The sequence below is a fragment of the Euprymna scolopes genome, chromosome 40 (genome assembly GCF_053919585.1).
Source record: "Euprymna scolopes isolate OS-2025 chromosome 40, ASM5391958v1, whole genome shotgun sequence".
Classification (NCBI taxonomy): Eukaryota; Metazoa; Mollusca; class Cephalopoda; order Sepiida; family Sepiolidae; genus Euprymna; species Euprymna scolopes.
The window spans coordinates 15,548,371-15,569,156 of NC_136521.1; the positions used below are offsets into that span (position 1 = coordinate 15,548,371).

Consider the following 20,786-nt stretch of genomic DNA (forward strand, 5'->3'; position numbering starts at 1 on the left):
TATTTGATGTATAACTCTATTCCGCCCCAAAAGTCCCCAGGGGACGTCAAATCCTGGTGAAAATGTACAAACGTTGCAGTTTTAGGTCTTAACATATGTAAATTTGAGTTCTGCATCATACAAAAAAAGAAATGACTAAGTCCATCATTTATACCTCCCTCAATTTAGCCCCAAAACTCCCCAAGGCCTTAACATATTTAAATTTGATCTCAGCACCATGCAAAACTGCTAAATAGACATACACAAAAAAATTTTAAACAAATATGGTAAAATAATCCGAAAAATGGAGTGTTTTCATTAACCCTAAAAGGGCCCCTGGGCACCACCACCGAGAGAGTAGGCCGGTAAACATGACAGCGTAACGTCACTTCCTGATCAACTTGTAGGTATAGAAAGTTTCCGGTATTCAACCACATCATCACGTTAACAGGCATAAAATATGGCTACAATATGTGTTACCGATTGTCCATGTATGTTCTAAATCGAAATAACAATTCTCCCTTTGGATAATAATTATTATAATTGCACATTGGGATGATTTTAATCTAAAAAAATATAGTAAGTGAACTCGTTTTTGAACTTTTATTTCTATCGGAGAAAGTCGAATATTTCATTTTATTTATTTGTTTTACTACAAAACAAACAATTTTTATATATTTTTCAGTCCGTTCTTTTAATAATAAATAAAACTTTTCACTGAGTATTTCCAAATATTTTAAATTAGTATTTTCCACGGCAGATTTTTTTTTTTTAATTCTTTTACGATCGGTGAATTTACAGAATTTTAGCACCGGGCGTAATTTATTTCTTTGAAATATATTTAAAACTTCAAGTTTTTGTTTTGTATAACATTTTAACTGTAAATAATTTACGAAACGGGTTTGTTTTACTATACACATAGATTCGAAAAAGTTTTCAAAAAACAAATATATAACAAATAAATGTTATCAAAGGCAAGATAAGTTACTTTTTTGGCCAAACTGGATACATTTTTAGTGTTTTTATTTAATGCAAAGAGTTTATTTGGCGCGTTGTAAATGAATTTTTCTGTTTAAAGTACGATTGAAGCATAATACTAGACTTTTGCATTATATAAAAATAATTTCATAAAATCAACAGTAGGTTCTCTATAGACTACAATGTATGGTGGACAAATCACTGTGCGGAAGTATGAAGCTTTATCCCGGTGCACTGTAATGAGTCCTCAACTACAGCGGTCAACTATCGATTTGATTGAAAAATGGGCGATTTGAATGCCAGTAAAATATGGGCGGGGTGAAACATTCATTGATCCTCATTCACTCTTGGGCAATGTTAGGTCTCCCTGCTACTTCCTATCATGTAGATTTTTCGGACTACTGTTCTCATCCTGAATGTTATTTTTAAATGCAAATGGCGTCATGCTTGGTGTTTTGCACACGGTAAGTTTAGGAAAATGAGTTTAAACACAAAAATTATACAAAATACTGTTAGAAACTCGCTCAATATATGTTACCGTGACGAAAGCGGACAGATATTCGGTTGGGTTCTAACATTATTTTGTACACTTTGTTTGTTTGAACCCATTTTCCCAAATATGATTTTCGAGGCGATTACATGTTTTAAAGTGAGTAAAATCACTAAAAACCTTTTCAGATAGGTAGAAGAGTAACTTATCTTGGCTTTGATAAGATTTATTTGTTATATATTTGTTTTTGACACCTTTTTCGAATCTATGTGTACGGTAATACAAGCTTAAAATTTAATTTAACTTGAAAATAATATTTAAAATACGCGTGCGTATACTGCACAAGCACCCTTATTATTATCATAATTATAATAGTAATAATAATAATAAACTGTTGTAGATGGCATCGACTGGCGCCACACCAACTAGTTGTGAAGGGTCAAGGAGGATGAAAAGACCGGGGTGGGAGAGTACTAACAAAATCTCCACTGGAAGTGAGCAGTTAAAATCTGGTACCTTGGGGAGGCATTTTGTCATCCAAACCCAAGGAAACACCAATGGCCGATGCCAACAAGGAATCAGTGACAACGGCTGTTGCGATAACATGTAATTATCTGCACAAATGGTCAAGAGGTGGAGAACACTGGAAATCTGGGAGACTTGTTGTCACTTGGTCTCCAGGGAACACCAAAGGTTACTGCCAGTGAGCGATCACTGATGATGGCCTGTGAGACAACTAATATGCTACACATTTTGATGAAAAACATGGGGGGAAAATGGACATAGAAGAACAGAAAACCAAAACTTTAAATATAATTTCTGTATTTAAAGTAATAGTTATTTAAATGTTTCAACATATAATCTTGTGGACAAAATCCAGCTTCCCAATAATGGACACTCTTGATAAGAACAAAAATAATCTCAGTCGTGAAAGATTTCTCCTTCACTGACCGAGACAGAAAAGGTAAAGTGTAGCATCAAAACAGATACTACACTGTGATCTTGTTCCAAAGGCCAAAAAATATTTGTGTTTAATGTTTCTTTAATTTTTTGTACCCTAAATTCATAATTCAGTTTTATCAGTATTAAATTGTATATTGCTTTAAAATTACTTAATTTTACATATACAATATTTATATTTTATATTGAATAAAGTTCGCTTTCAGTATTAATCGAACTGTGTTCCTTTTTCTTTTTAAAACTGTTTTATTGCTCTTTTTCAAATGCCCCTCATATAGTACTGACAGTCTGACAAATCTTACTTACATTTCCTGCAGACATTTTTCAGTTAACAGGCCTTCTTCTTACTCTCGGTAGTCGTGCCCTGGGGCACACCCAAGAGTTATCGCGAAGTATAGACAAACAAAATTATATAGAAATCAGTTAGTTACAACTTTTCAGAAAGTTTTATAAAAATCCAAGGCATCAATTGCTTTAATAAGTACAAAAGTGTCAATTTTAGCCATTTTAACCCTAAAGGCATCTCTAGGGGAAGAACCGGAGTTTTCCTTGAAAAATCCGTTCTGTTACTTTTTTCTTAACTCATATCATGTTTAATGTTTGTGCAAACTTTCGAAAAATAGAAAGGCGTAGTTATTGAGAAAAGTGCGGACAGACGAACGGACGAACGAATAAGGGTGACTTTCTGTACGCTACTATGTTTTAGATTTAGGGCGGCCGTCACACACATACGAATGCCTTTCTTTATAATTTTCTATTACCTCTATATCTCGACATTTAACCCCCGCCCCATCCTTTCCTATTAATTCTTATATCTAAACAGACTCAAATTCGCATCCTTATTGGGTCTTAATTTACATACAATCAAATCTTTTTTTTTTAGAATATTTGACGGAACATCCTGCTTTAACTCCTTGTGACGAAGAAGACCTAGTATTTTTATTGCAAACTTTGCTTTCGTATCAGTTATATCGCCCGAAGGGAACTGGCTGACCGAAACATGCTCATGACTGTGTAGAAACATATTACTGCTTGTATAACAACAAATAAAAAGTACACACACACACGCACGCGCACACACACACTAGTGTATATATATATATATATATATATATATATATATATATATATATATATATATATATATATATATATATATATATATATATATACTGGTGATAATCGTGACACCCTGCACTGAAGATTCCCGAAAGGATGAAACACTAATGTCTGTAGGTATTTAATAATTATTATAGTAAAAAAAAAAATAATTATGACAGCCCCTTTAAGAAATTCGTTTCTTATCGTTGAGCACTTTCAGTTGAATTAAAGTCGGTCAATTAAGCTCTAATGCATAGATCATCGTATAAAGATTAGATCACTCTCTGACTGACGTAAATGAACATTTAAAATTTAAAAAAAAAGTTTAAATTCGACGTTATTTCACGCGGTTAATGGTAGCCAGAGATGTCTCGTGATGCGGGGTTCGAATCGTTCGACTGGTAATTATCGTGACACCCTGCACTGAAGATTCCCGAAAGGATGAAACACTAGTGTCTGTAGGTATTTAATAATTATTACAGTAAAAAAAAAATATATATATGTATATCTTGTTATATATAAAAATGTTGTTTGTTTTGGTTTTAGCCATATGTTTTGAAAGAATTCAATTATTTACGAAAGCGCATTTTTACCGACATGCGAGCTGGGAATAATTTTCCCTTTTAACCAATTTGGTACCCCACATGGAGAGCGGTTTTTTAAAATGTTTATATATATATATATATATATATATATATATATATATATATATATATATATAAGTGACGTGTCTGTGTATCTGTGTGTCTGTGTACATTTCCTTACGCAATAACTCTGTCAATTTTTAATCTAAAGACTCGAAATTTGATATACAGGTTACTGAGGTATGGGAAAATCGATGTGATCGGATTTTGGCCAGACATTTGGCCATTAAGGGGTCAAAGGTCAACGATTTGACCTTTGAGAACTCTACCAAACTCCTCCGACAATTTTGGGTCCACGCACTTGAAATTTTAGATATAGGTTCCTTAGACATGGATCTAACTTAATAACTTGATTTGAGCCCCCAAAAATAAATTTTTACGGGATCATAATAATGTTAAAAAAATTGACCTCTGCGGTCTCTTCCAAATTACTCAGACAATTTCTGATCTAAATATTTGAAACTTTACATAAAAGGTATTCAGAGATAGAGCAAGCTTTTTCTTCAGTTTGGGTCAAAAAACTTTTGTTACCAATATATAAATGTATGTATGCATGTCTGTTTGCATGTCTGCCTTAAACTTTCCATAGAGGCGACGGATATTACCAAGATCAGCATCGTTTTAAAGTTCAACCTTTCATACGACAAATATCGAATAATTGGCTAAAAACATTAACATCTTCCCCTTCAAATAGGCACTTTTCTACAGGGGGGGTCACTTTTTTCGCCGATATTTTTTAAAGCTATCCTCTCCATTAGATTGTCTAGTCTTAATTTTAAAAAAATGTCGCTTTCAATGTCGGAGACGAGGTTGAAAAAAAACAAAAAAACAACTGTGACTTCCGAAATAATTCTCTCCGGAGTGTTTTTCTGTTTTGTACCGAGGACGTACAAAGTTCCATCTGTCTGTCCTCGAAGCACTTGCCATCATTTCCAGCCCCCTACTTTGTGCAAGCAGAGAAACCTCCGGCTTCAATTAGAATTATTTGGGTAGTTACAGTTTTTTTTTTTAAACCTCCTCTCCGCTCTAACTCCATTCCACTACCAAATATTCTAAAAAAAAAAAAATAAATAATTTTCAGACTTATACCCTTGAAAAGTTAGTCTGAACGAAAAGCGCTTCGAGTGTATTTTAACGATCTTATTTTTAATCGACTTATTTATTTTACTGAATTGTACATTTGTTACATGTAACTTCCCCCATTTTTTTCCTTTTCCTCCACCCCTGTTTTCAATCTTATTTTAGTCGACTGAATTTCCGCTATGGTTCACTTCTTTACAAATATATATATATATATATATATATATATATATATATATATATATATATATAGATAGATAGATAGATAGATATAGATAAATATATATATATATATATATAGATATAGATATATAGTTCTCCGCAAAGTTAACAATACACATTGGAAACTATCAGTTTTTGTATTTCTAGCTTCCAAATTGTAATGAAACTTTTTATAAACATAGAAAAGGTATTGATACTAAGACAGGGATCTAAATAATCTAAAAAGGGTTGCTATGCCGTAAAAGAAAAACGACCAACCAACCAACCGCCCAATCATGGAGATCTTTGGATCTGTGAGGTGTGTCATCGGACTCTATTGTTTAAAGCAGGGTTTGTTATCACATGAACGTACACAATGATTCCGTTGCTGTTAGTTTCATCCAAACCAATGAACGTTTTCAGTGTCATGTCTGCCTGAGGGTGTGCAAGTCGCTGGCGAAACTGAAAAGTACCTTCGCGCACATGAACTTTCAGTGACCGAGGGAGTGGCACTCGTCTCACAAGACGTCGTAATCGTCATCTATATAGAAGTACGTAAAATGTAAAAAAAATATCTTCATTTCTAGTCCTGTAAAAGAATCTGCACTTGATTTTATAGGCTGTGCCTTTGTGCTTGTCCGGTGATAAAACTTCTCAAATGCACTTGTGATGTAAGGTTGTATAGATGTGTTAACTTTGGTCAAAATCGGATTTTTGACTATCGATTATCGATTTATTATCAGACGCATTCCGACAGTAAACCCTGTCTAACAACGCGCCCAGACATGTCAAGTACTTTCGTTTAAATTTTAAAAAATGGCCTAGCCGTTTCTGGGTCCATATGGAACGAAGTCACAAACATACAACTACAGACGCAATCATACACACAAACAAAGGTTCTTTTTAATATAATAGTAAAAATAAAGGTAAAAGTTTGATTATTGTCAATAAGAGACAAATCCAATCTTTTCTTTTATTTTTTTACTTTTATATTTTTTCGTTTTCTCTCTCAATCCAAAAACCCTGGTGCATTTTGTTCAATACGTGAGTTCAAAATTGCGCCTGTCTTTACAATGGCCAGTAAAATCTTCGATAATTTTTCTGTCTAAGACATCCTGAGTCTAATGCAAACCCAGACGGAAAGAATTAAAGGGAGGCAATTATTTAATTAAGACAGCGCATTTTCTAATTAAATATAAACCTGTGTACATTTTATGTGCACCAAAAAACAGGTTCTGTAATTAAAATTTCTTTCTCTTTGTATTCATGCGCACTGTTACACAATTACCGTCTGCAGTGCAATCAGCAATTGGGCAGTGTTTAATAGCTGTCCTTGGGTTCGACGAAACAACTCTCGCAAGCTTGTTAATCTATGACTCGAACCAGACTATAAATTCTCAGGTGTTCCTTCCTTGCATTCAGAATAAGACTCACAGTCGAACCTCAACGTCACCATCAAAGTCTGTAAAGCAGCAACGACCCTCTCGCCATGCCTTCCTACACTTTGTACTACTTCAATGGCCGCGGCCGTGCCGAGATCCTTCGTATGATGTTTGCCGCTGCCGGCGTCAAATACATGGACAAGAGGTTCGAATTCAACGAATGGGACAAATACAGGAATGGTAAGAAATTTAGTTCCAATTTTATTATAATTTGAGATGTATTCGTAAACCACTTTTCGGTCTCCCGGGACAAGAATATCACTTAACAAGGATGGTTGTATAATTCAAAGCTTAATTTTTGTCCACCTCTAAGAGTTTAATTACTCTTTAAATATATATAAGAAATAGAAACTATTATAAGCTACGATTATAGATTGTCAAAAACATAACATACTTGCATTCTAGAGTAACATGTTTGTATTTATTTTTATATTTAACTAGTCTGGGTTGCCCGGGTGTTTAAAGATGTGTGTTGAGCAAAAAAAAAAAAAAATCCTAGTAAGCAGGCGGGCTCCAACCCGTACTGCGGAGGAGGAAAAGAACATGAAAAATAAAACGTGACGTCTTTGACGTTACATCCATCGCCAAACCGGAAGTGGTGAATGTTTAAATTAAGGCTAGTCAATCGAAAAGAGGGATGACTTTTGAACATATCGGCGAAAAAAGCGACCCTTCCTTGTAGAAAAGTGCGCAGTTGAGAGTGGAGGAATTAATGTTTTTAGCCAAATTTTCGATATTTGTCGTCCGAAGGTTTGAGCTTTAAAACGATACAAATCTCGGTAAAATCCGTCACCTCTGTAGCAAGTTTATGACATACATACATACATTTAAACAGACATGTTAGATTTATATTATAGATTATTGGGCGTTTACATTAAATTTTATAAAATATAAGTAAGCTGTTTTCGCATTTTTGTAATCAGTAGATATTTTTTCAAGCTACGAATAAAATATATCAGTATTTTAAAGACCTTTTGTGACACCAACTTTTACCTGCATCGTAGAGTCTTCCAGTAGTATATTGCGATGTGAGATAACACTCTAAAGGAGCAGTATCATAATACGGTAGAATCAGCAGGAGTACTAGTAATGTGCAGCGCGTACGACAACCAATATTGGACATCACCTGATAGTAAGCTCCACTTACCCTTTATCCTATCTTTGTAACCTCTTCCGTTAATATGTCTTTCCTACACCTGATCCATGTTCTGTGTTTACCTTTTGCGGTCGTAAAGTTGGGTCCACATCAAGACCACAATTTATTTTCCAATCAATGTTACTATCTTAATATATAATCCGGATTAATATTTTCATTTTAATAAACGATAACACTTTATGTTAGCAATTCAATTCATACACATTTTTAAAAACAATTTTACATATTTCCCATTTATAAATTTTCTTTCATGCGTTTGAATCGATTTGTCTTTAATTGTCATTTCGACATTTTCAGCACTAAGCAAACATGAATTGCTCTTTAAAATGTGTCCATACTGTATCTTTGAAGTTTATTTTTGATTAACCTGTTTGAAAGGAAATCGATATTATTGTATTTGTTGAATTAGTAACAAGAACATTAGTAGGGCATAATTTCGTTGACACACCGGTTCTTGCTTGATAACTAGAGCTATGATAACAGCATATTCTTTTCATTGTTTTGACTATCGAGTGTGTATCTGTTGATATCTTATATGCTTTTTATATAGAATGATGTGGTTCTGGGTTGAGTAACTGTGTCTAACTGTGTCGGATATATACTCGGGAGTCAAAACAACGGAAAGAATACGCTGTTGCATTGCCCTATTCTTCACCAAAGTTAAGCAACATTGATCCTGGTCAGTACTAAATTGGTGACCATTTGGGACTTCCAGGTGTTCTATGTGATCTCTGCTTATCTCGGCATTGTTTCCAGTCGTCCAGGACTTCTCATTTTTACTGGAGATGTGTTTGGGATTTCGCAACCCTTACCTCACAATTAGACGCGCAGCGGCCCTTACAAGGAAGTATCCTTTGTCTTCCGAGCCTGAACGGAGGCAACAACAAGCACATTAAAAGAGAATTATCGTAATCAATTTTAAAATCGTGCGTCGTCCTTAAAATTAATTTCTTATAAATTTGCGACGGAGTAAGGCTGCTGTAAAATAAGTTTTAAATCTACGCATTTTGTGACTTACACTTTTTTTAATATTCTCTGCTTGCAAATTATGTTTCAATGTTTTAATAGACTAACGTTTAGCTATCATTCCGCCATTTACAACATGGCCGCTAATTAGAAAATTCAAAATAAAGTTTGTAGACATTTACCTGTAACGGATATTCTGTAAATTTATGAAATACTACATTATAAGTTTTTACTTGTTTCGAACGTTGTCATTTTCTTGTAGTGGTCGATTTTAAGATATCGACATACAAAATCAAAATGCATAAACGCGTTTGTAGGTTTATCCTCTGCGCATACACTATCCTAAAAAAAAATATATATATTTTTGGAAATTATTTTTCTGAGAGCTACCCAAACCCTTTAAAAGCAAGAATTCTAAAAAAAAAATATTCACGAACATTTCATGTTTCCCTCTTGCTCTAAACTGCCATTTTATATAAATTATCTTTTTTGTGAATTTATTTCTTTTTAACTCATTATTTTGTTTTGTGTATCGTTCGACAACCTCTCTCGTTGTACTCATATTTGATTATAAAACCCTGTGGACTTTAATCACTGAAAATATTTCTGTGATTCCAGCTCATACAAAAATTACTTATCTCTATAGAAAACTCTATAGAAAAACTCTATAGAAAAAATACTTATCTGTATAGAAAACCAAAACTGGCGTGAACACATTCCTAAAAACTAATGGCCGCCTCCCTAAAACTGTTGATCGAAATCTCAGTCTCACACCTAACTTTAATTGGACGACTTCAACATGGTTACCATTAAATTTATTAAAACATTAAAGTTATCTTTCCAATAATTAGTTTATTTTAAACATATTAGTACCATGCACATTACATTGAAAAGAACAAAAAACATTTACGTTATTTTTCAAATATGATCTTTTCTTTCTTCCAGGGTATGAATACCATAAATATCTTTTTGTATTTTTATTTTTTAATACAAGAGGATCTGACCAAATCTCAATCTCTTTCTCTTGTACTTGCATTATATTTATTTTCTTTGAAAAGTTTTCAATAATTGAAGTTATCAAAGAACTTTCATAATTTTAAAATTGGTTTCATAACATTCAATTAATAATTTAATATAATTGCATTGTTCTCAAAATTTTATTTGTTGTATATTTTTTATATTAAATATCTAAAAATTGAGATGAAATTAAAATCACAAATTAAAAGTATATAAATATTTACTTTTTCTATTTCCTGCTTCACATTTTTTTAATAATATTAATAATCTGTAACGCACTTAGTGGTTCACTTAGGATTACAGACATAGATATCGCAGTTAAATCTTTTCCACTGTTTAAGCATAGTAAATAATATAACCTAGCAATAGGTCGTTAATAATGATAAAATCATTTTTTTAATCCAATAAGGAACTTTAAATACAATAAAATTAAAAATATAACAATAAAAATTCACAAAAATACGAAGATAATTGATATTAATAAAAATAAATACAATATGAGAAAAAATGATAGAGTATGTTGGTTGCATGAACCATGTAATTAGTTCCAAATTGTATTTTTGTAAGTTTTTTTAAGGTAAAAATCTTATGAGTACATGAGTAAATATGCAGCAAAGACACAATTTGGCAGACGTTTTAGTCGCAATTCAAAGCAATATTGTAATGGACATCTTCTGAAGAGTAATGTGACCAACTGAGAAAACTTGTGATTAAAATAGGATGATTTTTTCTATTTTTTCAGATATGCCTTGCATGTGTGTTCCTGTCTTGGAGATGGACGGTGGAAACAGGATGCCCGAAACTATGGCCATTGCTAGGTATTTGGCACGTGAATACAGTAAGTAATATTTTCAATAATTCAACCCGAACATACAATACAATGGGATTCATTAATCACAATGTTTTAAAATTAAACTTTCCGAATCGGGCAATGGGTCTTCTATATTCACTGGATATGACCTTAAACTATATCCAGTGGTTAAGCCCCAGCTTGTGGGATTTGGGAAGTGTGGAGCCACCTTTTAATTACCATTGCTCCCAGGTCCACTCTGACCCAGAGTGGTAGTACCTGTTAGGGTCCCAACTATGGGTTAAATAGAAACCGACGTGAAAACAACAAATATATTCTATTAAAAAAAAAAATTCTTCAAAATCTTTGGATTCGGCATTAAATAACCCGAAAAGGGTTGATATGCCGTAAAACAAACAATCAACCAACCAATCTAACTTCAATATTTATGAAAGCGCAATGGGTTTTCTCGGTATCTTCAACCTGTTTAAGTTGATGACGTCATCTCGTTATGATATCAGCGTGAAACAAAACAAAGAAACGAACGTATTTATATACGTATGTTATAACTGGGGCTAGGAAAACAGCATATTCTTTTTCTTTTTTTGACTCTTGAGTGTGTATGCGTTGATATTTTCTATGCTTTTATATAGAGTGATGTGGTTCTCAGTTTATTAACTGTGTCGTACTGCGTCGGATATATACTCGAGAGACAAAACAATGATCAGAATATTCTGTTGCCATAGCCCTAGTTATAACTACTGTACAATTAAAACTGATTGATCACAAAATATTAACTCTAAATAAAGGGTCTGGAATCCGAAATCTACCTTTCGTCGCAGGTAAATGTTTAGTCGGCGCAGATCACAATAAAATGCTCAGGGCTATCTTTATATTGAATGAAAAATCAGGAAAATATGGCGGGTAACAGAGAGAAAAGGAGAAAAAAAATGAACTTTGCGATGAATAAAAAGTGTGTCAAGTCAACAATTACTTTCTCTCCATCATTTTAAAGGCCCTAAATTTACTATTACATTCCGAAGTCGTAAAAAGGCGACCATGTTTTTTTTTTTTTTAAATTCTGTTTTTAATATTTGGAAAAGAATGTTAGATTAATTAGTTCGAAAACTTTCGGAATTTTCAAACAATATTGAAGCCGTAAAACTATTGTATAGAAAGTCACTAACTACCTTAAAAATTATTACCAAATTCCCATGTATTAACAGATACACGCCTGTGGAACTCTGTTCCGTCTGCCTGCTTCCCTCCGGACTACAACTTGGATGTCTTCAAGTCCAATGTTAACAAATTCCTAATGAACCGCCCCCTTAAGTAAACACTTCAGCAAATCTCCTCACTAACTTAATGTACTTGCAATAACCCTTATCCCTGAGTGGCTTCCGGGTCTTGATAAGTGGTGATCACTGTGTAAAAAAAAAAAAAAAGATTTTGAAAAAAAAGGGAATTTCACATCATTTTGTAAGTAGAGATTGAAAGACACAATGGAATTCTGTGCTTCGGATTAATTTGTTGTCAAATTGCAGCGTCTGCTCTGACCGTACAAACCTATGCTGGATCAGTAAGATCTGTTGCAGAAGGCACAGATATAGATTGTAAGAATTTTGCTGTTATCTGTGCTCTATACTCTACCTCTGTCTTTCCCCCTCACTCTTTCACTCTTTTCACTCCTCCTGCCGCAGGCTTTTACAGTTCTCTAGCGACTACGGTCTTCAGCAACGGATTTATAGCCTGTTAGATCAATGTCACCTGCTCTCATGTTTCGCTTACAGATACTCTTTGAACGTAGGACAGCTCTTTCTGTTGGTCTGGAGCCGATTTCGGGATAAAGAATTTTTTTAGAGATCCTCCCATAATGATACAGCGGTTCTCGCCAGATCACCGAAGTTAAGTAACGTTGAGGATGACCAGTACCAGAGTGGCCATTTGGGAAGGCAAGATGCTGTATGTACTGCGAGGTAAAATAACAGGTTGGGAAACTGGCGCGATCTATCCTTCTTTTGAGGGTAAACGGGCCTCTCATAAGCCGTGGTAGGTACCCCGTCTAGTGATGACGTCACGATGACAAATACCTTTAATAGTCCTGGGAAGCATCAAGTATTTAGCTACAGACAAGATTTTAATTACACTACACACTCGTGTAGTGAGTTCAATCCCGGTTGAGGCCGCATGATACGTTACTTTATTAGCATAGTCGTTGTTGTGTGAGCAGCGGGAAAATGCTCAACGTGTCTAATCAAGGACTGACTTGTTTGGGATGTGATCCTTCTAGGTGATTCCTAGAATTTCCCTTAGCTGACATAGGTGGATTATGTTTTTTTTTTTTTACAAAGTAGTCACCACTTATCAAGCCCCAGAACCCACTCGGGATAAGGGTTTTTGTATTTACAGTACGTTAGTGATGGAGATTTGATAAAGTGTCTTACTTAAGGGGACAGTTCATCAAGAATTTGTTTACCTTGGACTTAAAGACATTCAGGTTGTAATCAGGTGGGAAACAGGCAACCGGAACAGAGTTCCACAGGCGTGCATTTCTAAGAAAGAAGCTTTGTTCATGGAATCTACGTTTTGGTTTTGGCACAAATAAGGAGTGTGGAAAATTTTTGACAGTGGTTTCAGCTAGACGGGTGTTTATCGTGAAGGAGTGGCGAGGGGGGCAGAGATTGGAGTTCAAACGAGCACCTGCCATGGTAGTAACGATAAAACAAAGACAAGCTCGCAACGTCTCTCCTGTAGGATAGAGGTTGCAGGGAAGTGAAAAGAGCACTAGGCCATGAAGCCTATTTTGTACTCTGTTAAGGTAGGATATGCTGTTTTTAGCAGCTTCTGTGCAGATGTGGCAGCAGTACTCCATCCTTGGACGTACTTGGCTTTTATACAGATACAGAATTGCATCAGGGGTGAGATATCTTCTGGAGCGGTAAAAGGATGCCACCATTTTTCCAGCGACCTTCTCAACTGACTTGATGTACGTGTTCCATTTCAGGTCAGAAGTAAAGGTCAAACCCAGAAGCTTGGCAAAACATGGAGCTTCCCCTAGACAAGAGTCACCCATTTCAATTGATGCCAGATAGGGACCAGAGCGTTGATGATGTAAAGATGGGAGCTTGGTTTTAGATGCATTAAAAATAACCAGCCACCTTCTCCTCCACTGTACCACGCGCTCAAGATCAGAGGAGACAAGCATTTTCATATAAAACCCCATATTTCAAGTAAATTAATGAAATATTACAGAATAATATTGGTTTACTTGCTCATAATCATAAGTACATTTACCTACTTTTTTTTCGGCAGATTTCTACCCCAAGAACAACATGGACATGATGAGGTGTGACTACATCGCTGATTGCTTCTATGAAATCATGCATGATTACATGAGGTACTACCACTGGAAGAACGGACGCTTCAGGGTGAGTTCTGTTTTTAATCGTACAAAAGCCTTCGTACTTTTTTTTACTTTCATGCCTATAACTAAAAAGAAACAACATATCCTTATTTTCTTATTTGTGTTGCTTAATTATTTTCAGATTACTGGAATTAGAACTAGCTTGTTGATGTAGAAATATATTTCATCTATAAATGGATGATTAAGAAGTTTGTTAAACATTATGCCCGGTGTAAGTGAGGGGTATAGGACAATAGAAGAGCTATATACGCTTCATGTTAGCATACACTTATCAGTATGGATAACGCAACCTTATGCAGGTGGAACAATTCGAATCGCCGATCCAATTATTATTAATACTGGCTTCTTACACTTATACTGCCATGAAGATTAAGTTATTAAATGCAAGTGAAATATGTTTTATATTTTAAATGGAAGTACAAGTAATGTTGGCGAGATTGTGTTTCAATCTCCTAACAAAAATGTCTAAATTTGAATCGCCAGTTTAATCTCTTTCAAAGTGCTTATTACTCCATCTATCTATCTATCTATCTATCTATCTATCTATCTCCTCCATATATATATATATATATATATATATATATATATATATATATATATATATATATATATGATATGTATAGTGGTTTCAGCTAGACGTGTGTTTTCGTGAACGTTTGGCGAGGGGGCCATAGATTGGACCTCGGACGTGTACTTGCCATGAAAATAACGATAAAGCAGACACAGGCTCGCAACGTCTCTTCTGTGGAAAAGAGGTTGCAAGGAAGAGAAACGGGCATCCCCTACTAGGCTACGTAGTCTTTTTGAACTCCGTTAAGGCAGGATAAGTTCTTTCTAGCAGATCCTGACCAGATGTGCTAACAGCACTCCATCATTGGACGTTCCTGGTTTTTATATAGGTAGAGAATTGCATCAACAGTGTGATATCTACTGGAGCATTTTTTCAGCGACTTTGGCAACGGATTTGTATGTACGTGTTCCATTTAGTTTTTTTTTTAAATTCATGTTCATCTTAATACGATTTGGTTTAGCCGACTTCTAATCGCTTCGAAAATTCCACTACTTTAAACACTGAAACATGTCATTCATCAGAATGCTGTAAAGACGAAAGAAAACCTCAAGTACTCAAATAAAACGAAAGTAAATAATGAAAACCTTAATGACAAATAAATGTCAAGTTGACTAAAAGGTTCTTGCAGATTTTTTAACTTTTAAATTACAAATAAACATATCTCGGCTAAAACAAAAACGTATTTGGTCAAAATAAGCACCATCAGAATAAGAACACTTCTGCTAACGCAAAACAAGTTTATTTATGCCAGTATCGTAAAAATCTTACGTGCTGTTGGCGATGAAGTTGCTGAAGGCGTTTTTGATATCGCTTCCGTTTTTGAAGCATTTCTCAGGCAGATAGTTGTCAAGATGCTTGAAAAAAGTGTAGTCGGTAGGTGAGAGGTCTGGAGAGTATACCGGATGAGGCAGATTTTCGTAGCCCAATTCAGTCAATATCTATAGGGTCGGTTTAGCCACCTACAGTTGAACATTTTCCTGTAGGAGAATTTGGCTTTTTCTGTTCACTAATAGTGGGTGTTGTTGTCGAAGTTTCTGATGCATTTCATCCATTTGTTGATAGTACTTCTTCACCGTAATGGTTTCACCTGCATTCAAAACACTATAATAAATGAGACCGGTCGCAGACCACTAAACAGTCAGTATGACCTTCGTTTGGTGCAATTCTGGTTTCAAGCAGTGTCGTTGAGCTTATTCGGCATCTAACCACTGAGCTGATCGTCGTCGGTTGTCGTGAAGAATCTACTTTTCATCGCAGGTGATAAGCCGATCGAGAAACGGGTCGTTTTTGTTGCATAAAAAAAGGAAGATGCCACTTCATAGCGGCCTTTTTTTCGTAGTCATTTAATTCGTATCAAGGTTGTTGTCTTTCCAATCTCCCTCAAGTGGTTAAAAAATCGTTGTATACGTTACGTGTAATTCAGAAGTTCTCGAACAATTGTGCATGGATTGGCTTCAACTAAGGCTCTTAATTGATCTTTGTAAACATCCGATAGCCGACCAATACGCTCATCATTTTTAGGATTCTCGTCGCCACCACAAAGTTTCTTAAATCACTATTGTGCTGTGCGTTCAGTAGTGGTTTCTGAGTCAAACGCTACGTTGATATCGCGAACTGATTGAACAGCCTTTCGGCCTTATCTGAATAGAAATTAGAAACTGGCTTTTTTGCCATATTGTATTCAACGTTCTGGAAAAAAATCATAATTATTTTAAAACGATTGTAATTCAAAGAATAGATAGACCTAACAACACTCTTTAAAATGATATACAAAATAAAGGAATTATAACGAAAACTTATTTGAAAATAATCCATTTCAAATTGAAATTAACAATTCCGCAAAAAACTTTCGCGTCAACCTAATAAATTCTTGGGTATTCCTGCTTATACAAAAGTGTTTGTTATAGTGATTCGATTATGTCTTTTTTCTACTTTTTGTTAAAGTTTGGTAATGATGGTGTGATGTCTTCTGGCATGGGAACCAACAGCGGTAGCAGCAACGATTCCAACTTTGATGTGAGTTTTCCCTCTATTTTCATTTGTTTCGATTTGAAACGCGTTTTTAATCTTGTTTTTTGTTCGAAAGAAATCGCTATTATTTACTCGTTACGAAAAGACCGCATAACTGATACATATCCCCAAGACACCCGCGTGCGCACACACAAACACATACATACATGCATACATACACACATACATACATGTAATATTTATCATACTATTGTTTAGAGCTCCATTAGTAATTAGACAAACTCTAAAGAGAATTATAATTCGGTTTTCAAATTTAATGCTTAATACATACGAAGTTTGTACGACCGAATCAATCTTCTAGTTATGTCCGCTTATAAAGACATAGATAGACCTTATCTTTACCTTTGTTTCATTCATTATCTACATGGTTCTAGAGGTTTGAACTCACACACACATACACACACTCATTCACACACACACACACACATATATGTATATATATATATATATATACATACCTGTGTGTTTTTGCATGTGTGTTCATATAAATATTATAGACACATTTAAAATTCTTATCTGCATACACATATATTACAAAATTTTCGTCAATTATCAGCTTAGAGAATTATCATTACACGATTCGAACCTTAAACATAAACCAACATTTTAACTTCCCCTACACGATATTGGCTTCGTCTGGTTTTTCAAATACTTAAAAAATAATCAAATTAAGTTGTAGAAATGTAACTTTTATTGCATTTGGTAACAGTAATTCATTGACTATTTTTGTCACCGCTTGGTATTGTTAAATATTCTTGAAAATCAAGCAATTAGTAAATAAATTTTCAAATTAAATTAAAAAAAGAAATGGTAGCGACGTAGTATTTATATAAGGATGTGTATGTATTAATAACTTTATATATGGCTGTACAGACTTTTGATTTTTTTTATATGACACTGTAAATTTCAACTTTTATATATGATTGTATGACATTACAAAATTTTCAGAACTATATGCAATGGAGATATATGAACACCTTCAACAGGATCATGCCCTTCATGGAAAGGACTCTGAGCATGCGCGATGGTGGTAACAAATTCTTCATGGGCGACCAGGTAGGTTACTTAGATCAATCATCATTTATTATATTAATAAAATAAAGTCGATTTCCTATATAATTAGTTTAAATAAGGAAATAACCGAATAGTACTTATACAAATCTTTCACACTTAGTACTAACAGAATTTCTAAAAACCATGAGTACATTTCGTTCTCGTATACTCGTATACAAATTATTATAATTATTCCGCATAAACTGTTTCTCTCAATTACGTATTTCCACAAGGAAGGTATCAAACAGTTCACTCTATTTCTATTGAAATCAAATGCTCATGGGTAAGCAAGTAAATTTATTAGATAAATTAGCATATGCTTTATATAAGAATGATATTTGTGTAACTAAAAAGTAAAAAATACTAAACAAATACCAACAATACTGATATTTTAATCGATGTTGTCTGGAATATAAAATATCTAAAATTTTAAAGAAAATTATTTATTCTTTAATGATAAGCTGGGCCAAGTTTGAAAGTTAGGAGATCGATTTTCTAATCATTTCAAATGTTATCTATTATATAAAAAGGCGAGTGCCATTATTCTTATTTTTAAATACATTAAACCGAATAAATAAATAGAAAAGACGCTTGCCTTTTTTCTGTTGTTCCTGGCCTTTTGGCAAAGATTAAAGTGTAGTATCTGTCCCGGCAGATACTGCAAGCAAAGACCATATGTGGGCGCGATCCCACATATAAGCCCTTTGTCAATGTAGGGGCAAGCCTTCATACCATTTGTCACTATCCAGCTCCCCTACTCCCCGGAGGGTTGGTCCCCATTTCCTCCCTTCGCTCATCTCTTTAAAAAGCGGCCTTGTGCCTAATTTTCTCGGCGGGGGAGCAAATAAATAGTCTTGGCCTTCGGGTCGGGATCAAAGCCATGTGCCTAAGTTTTTTGTTCAACGTTAATTTTGAATGTATTTTTTAACATGAATAAAAGATTTAATATCTCAAAGTGTAGTATCTGTTCCGGCAGATACTGCTAGCAAAGACCATTTGTGGGGGCAGCCCCACATATAAGACCTTGGTCAATGAAGGGGCAACTCTTCATACCAACTGCCATTATCCAGCTCCCCTACTACCCCGGGAGTTGGTCCCCATTTACCCTTCACTCCTCACATTAAAAATTGAACTTGTGCCTAATTTGCACAGTGGGGGAGCAAATAAATACCCTGTTGTTCTTGGCTTTCGCGTCGGGATCAAAGTGTAGTATCTCTTCCGGCAGATACTGCAAGTAAAGACCATATGTGGGGGCAACCCCGCAGATAAGACCTTGGCCAATGTAGGGGCAATCCTTCATACCAATTGTGACTGCTCCCCATTTCCCCTTCTCTCCTCACGTAAAAAATCGGCCTTGTGCCTAATTTGATCGGTGGGGGAGCAAATTTATACCCTCTTATTCTTGGCCCTCGGGTCGGGATCAAAGTGTAGTATCTGTTCTGCAGTTGCTGCACTTAAGATAATTTGCACCAGTCAATAGAGGGGAAACCTCTATACTGGGATATTTATTATTTTGGGTAACCAGAGTGGCCCCTTTTTGCCTACTTTTAGGGGAGCTGGTTTTTAACCCACATTAAAAACGGCCTTATGCCTTATTTTTTTTGGTGGGGAAGCAAATAAATACATTAAATACATAAAAATGAGAGAGGAAGAATGAGGGAATTCGTTGGGCGGATATTTAAAAATCGATGAGGAAGAGAAATAAAAGAACATAGTAAAGAGGAAAAGATAGAAAGATAGAGAGACGGATTGAGAGACGTAAAGAGAATGGAGTTCTTATATAAAGATGTTACACAAACCTTTTTATCTTGTTATTTATTTTATTTCTATAGCCCGGACACTTTCGTCGTTAATTTAAGAAACATATAAGTTAGTTTAATAATTCGTGACAATATCGTGTTTTATTTATCAAAAACATTCACAACAAGGTTATTATGGAAATAAAAACAATAAGTTCATGAATTTTTAGAGATGCCAATTGGTTATCGGATTATTTAATTTTTACTGACTACTATACTCATCATTTTCACAACGTCTCAAAGTTCCGTGCGGATTCTACAGTAAGATTTTCGAGTTCGACAAGATACGCCTGAAGAAGGTCGAGGCTAACATCGACCAAAACAGTGTGAAAATGACACACAGTAGTCCGAAAATACTGAATAATACGAAGAATTGTAAAGTTCACCCTTTGGCTATGGCATTAACCCGGACTCTTTTTTTGTGAGGTTGATGGTCATCCAATTTTGTCAAAAATTGTTACCAAGAGACATAATATCCCACTAAAATACCACATTTACTCCGTGCCTTAGTCTTCCTAAGAGAATCTCCGATTTTGATTTAAATTAATGTTCACGATATTTAGTTACTTGTTATTTTGTTAAAATTGATATTTTCCGCTCTTAAATGATTGCATTCAACTTTTATAGATGATGTGGTGCGATATGATGTTCTACTGCTGCATGGAGAGCCCCTACATGGAAAACCAATCAATGTTCAGCAGTTACCCCAAACTGATGGCACTCTACACTCGCATGGCCTCTCACCCCAAGATCGGATCTTACCTCAAGAGCCGTGCTAAGACCAACTGGTAGACTGACCACTTCTCTGCTGAAATTTGTATGTTTTTCAGATTTTGAATCCAAAAGAAGATAAATGCCTTTTAAAGCGAAATATTGTAAATGGTAGTTATATAATAACTATTGAATTTTTAAATATGTACGTCATTAATAAAGTTTCTCTTTTCTTTTGAATATGTATATCTCTTGTTTGTATTTGTTTACAAAAACATCTCTTTTTTTCTTTTTGCTTTTTCCGTTATACGACAAGTTCTCATATTCTCGGTTTCACACGAAATCATTGTTACAAAAATAGTTGTTTTTTTATATGGGGGAAAATCTAGCTAC

At 34.7% G+C, this 20,786-nt stretch overlaps 1 protein-coding gene across 1 annotated transcript; it reads left to right on the forward strand.

Annotated features, from left to right (window-relative positions):
- The first annotated feature begins 6,787 nt into the window (after positions 1-6,787).
- On the forward strand, positions 6,788-20,525 carry LOC145265734 (S-crystallin SL20-1-like). The gene is made up of 6 exons (XM_080121789.1): positions 6,788-7,055; positions 10,757-10,852; positions 14,117-14,232; positions 16,744-16,815; positions 17,779-17,886; positions 20,310-20,525. The coding sequence occupies exons 1-6, from the start codon at positions 6,923-6,925 to the stop codon at positions 20,472-20,474; spliced, it is 690 nt and encodes a 229-aa protein (XP_079977915.1). The 5' UTR covers positions 6,788-6,922; the 3' UTR covers positions 20,475-20,525.
- The last annotated feature ends 261 nt before the right edge of the window (positions 20,526-20,786 follow it).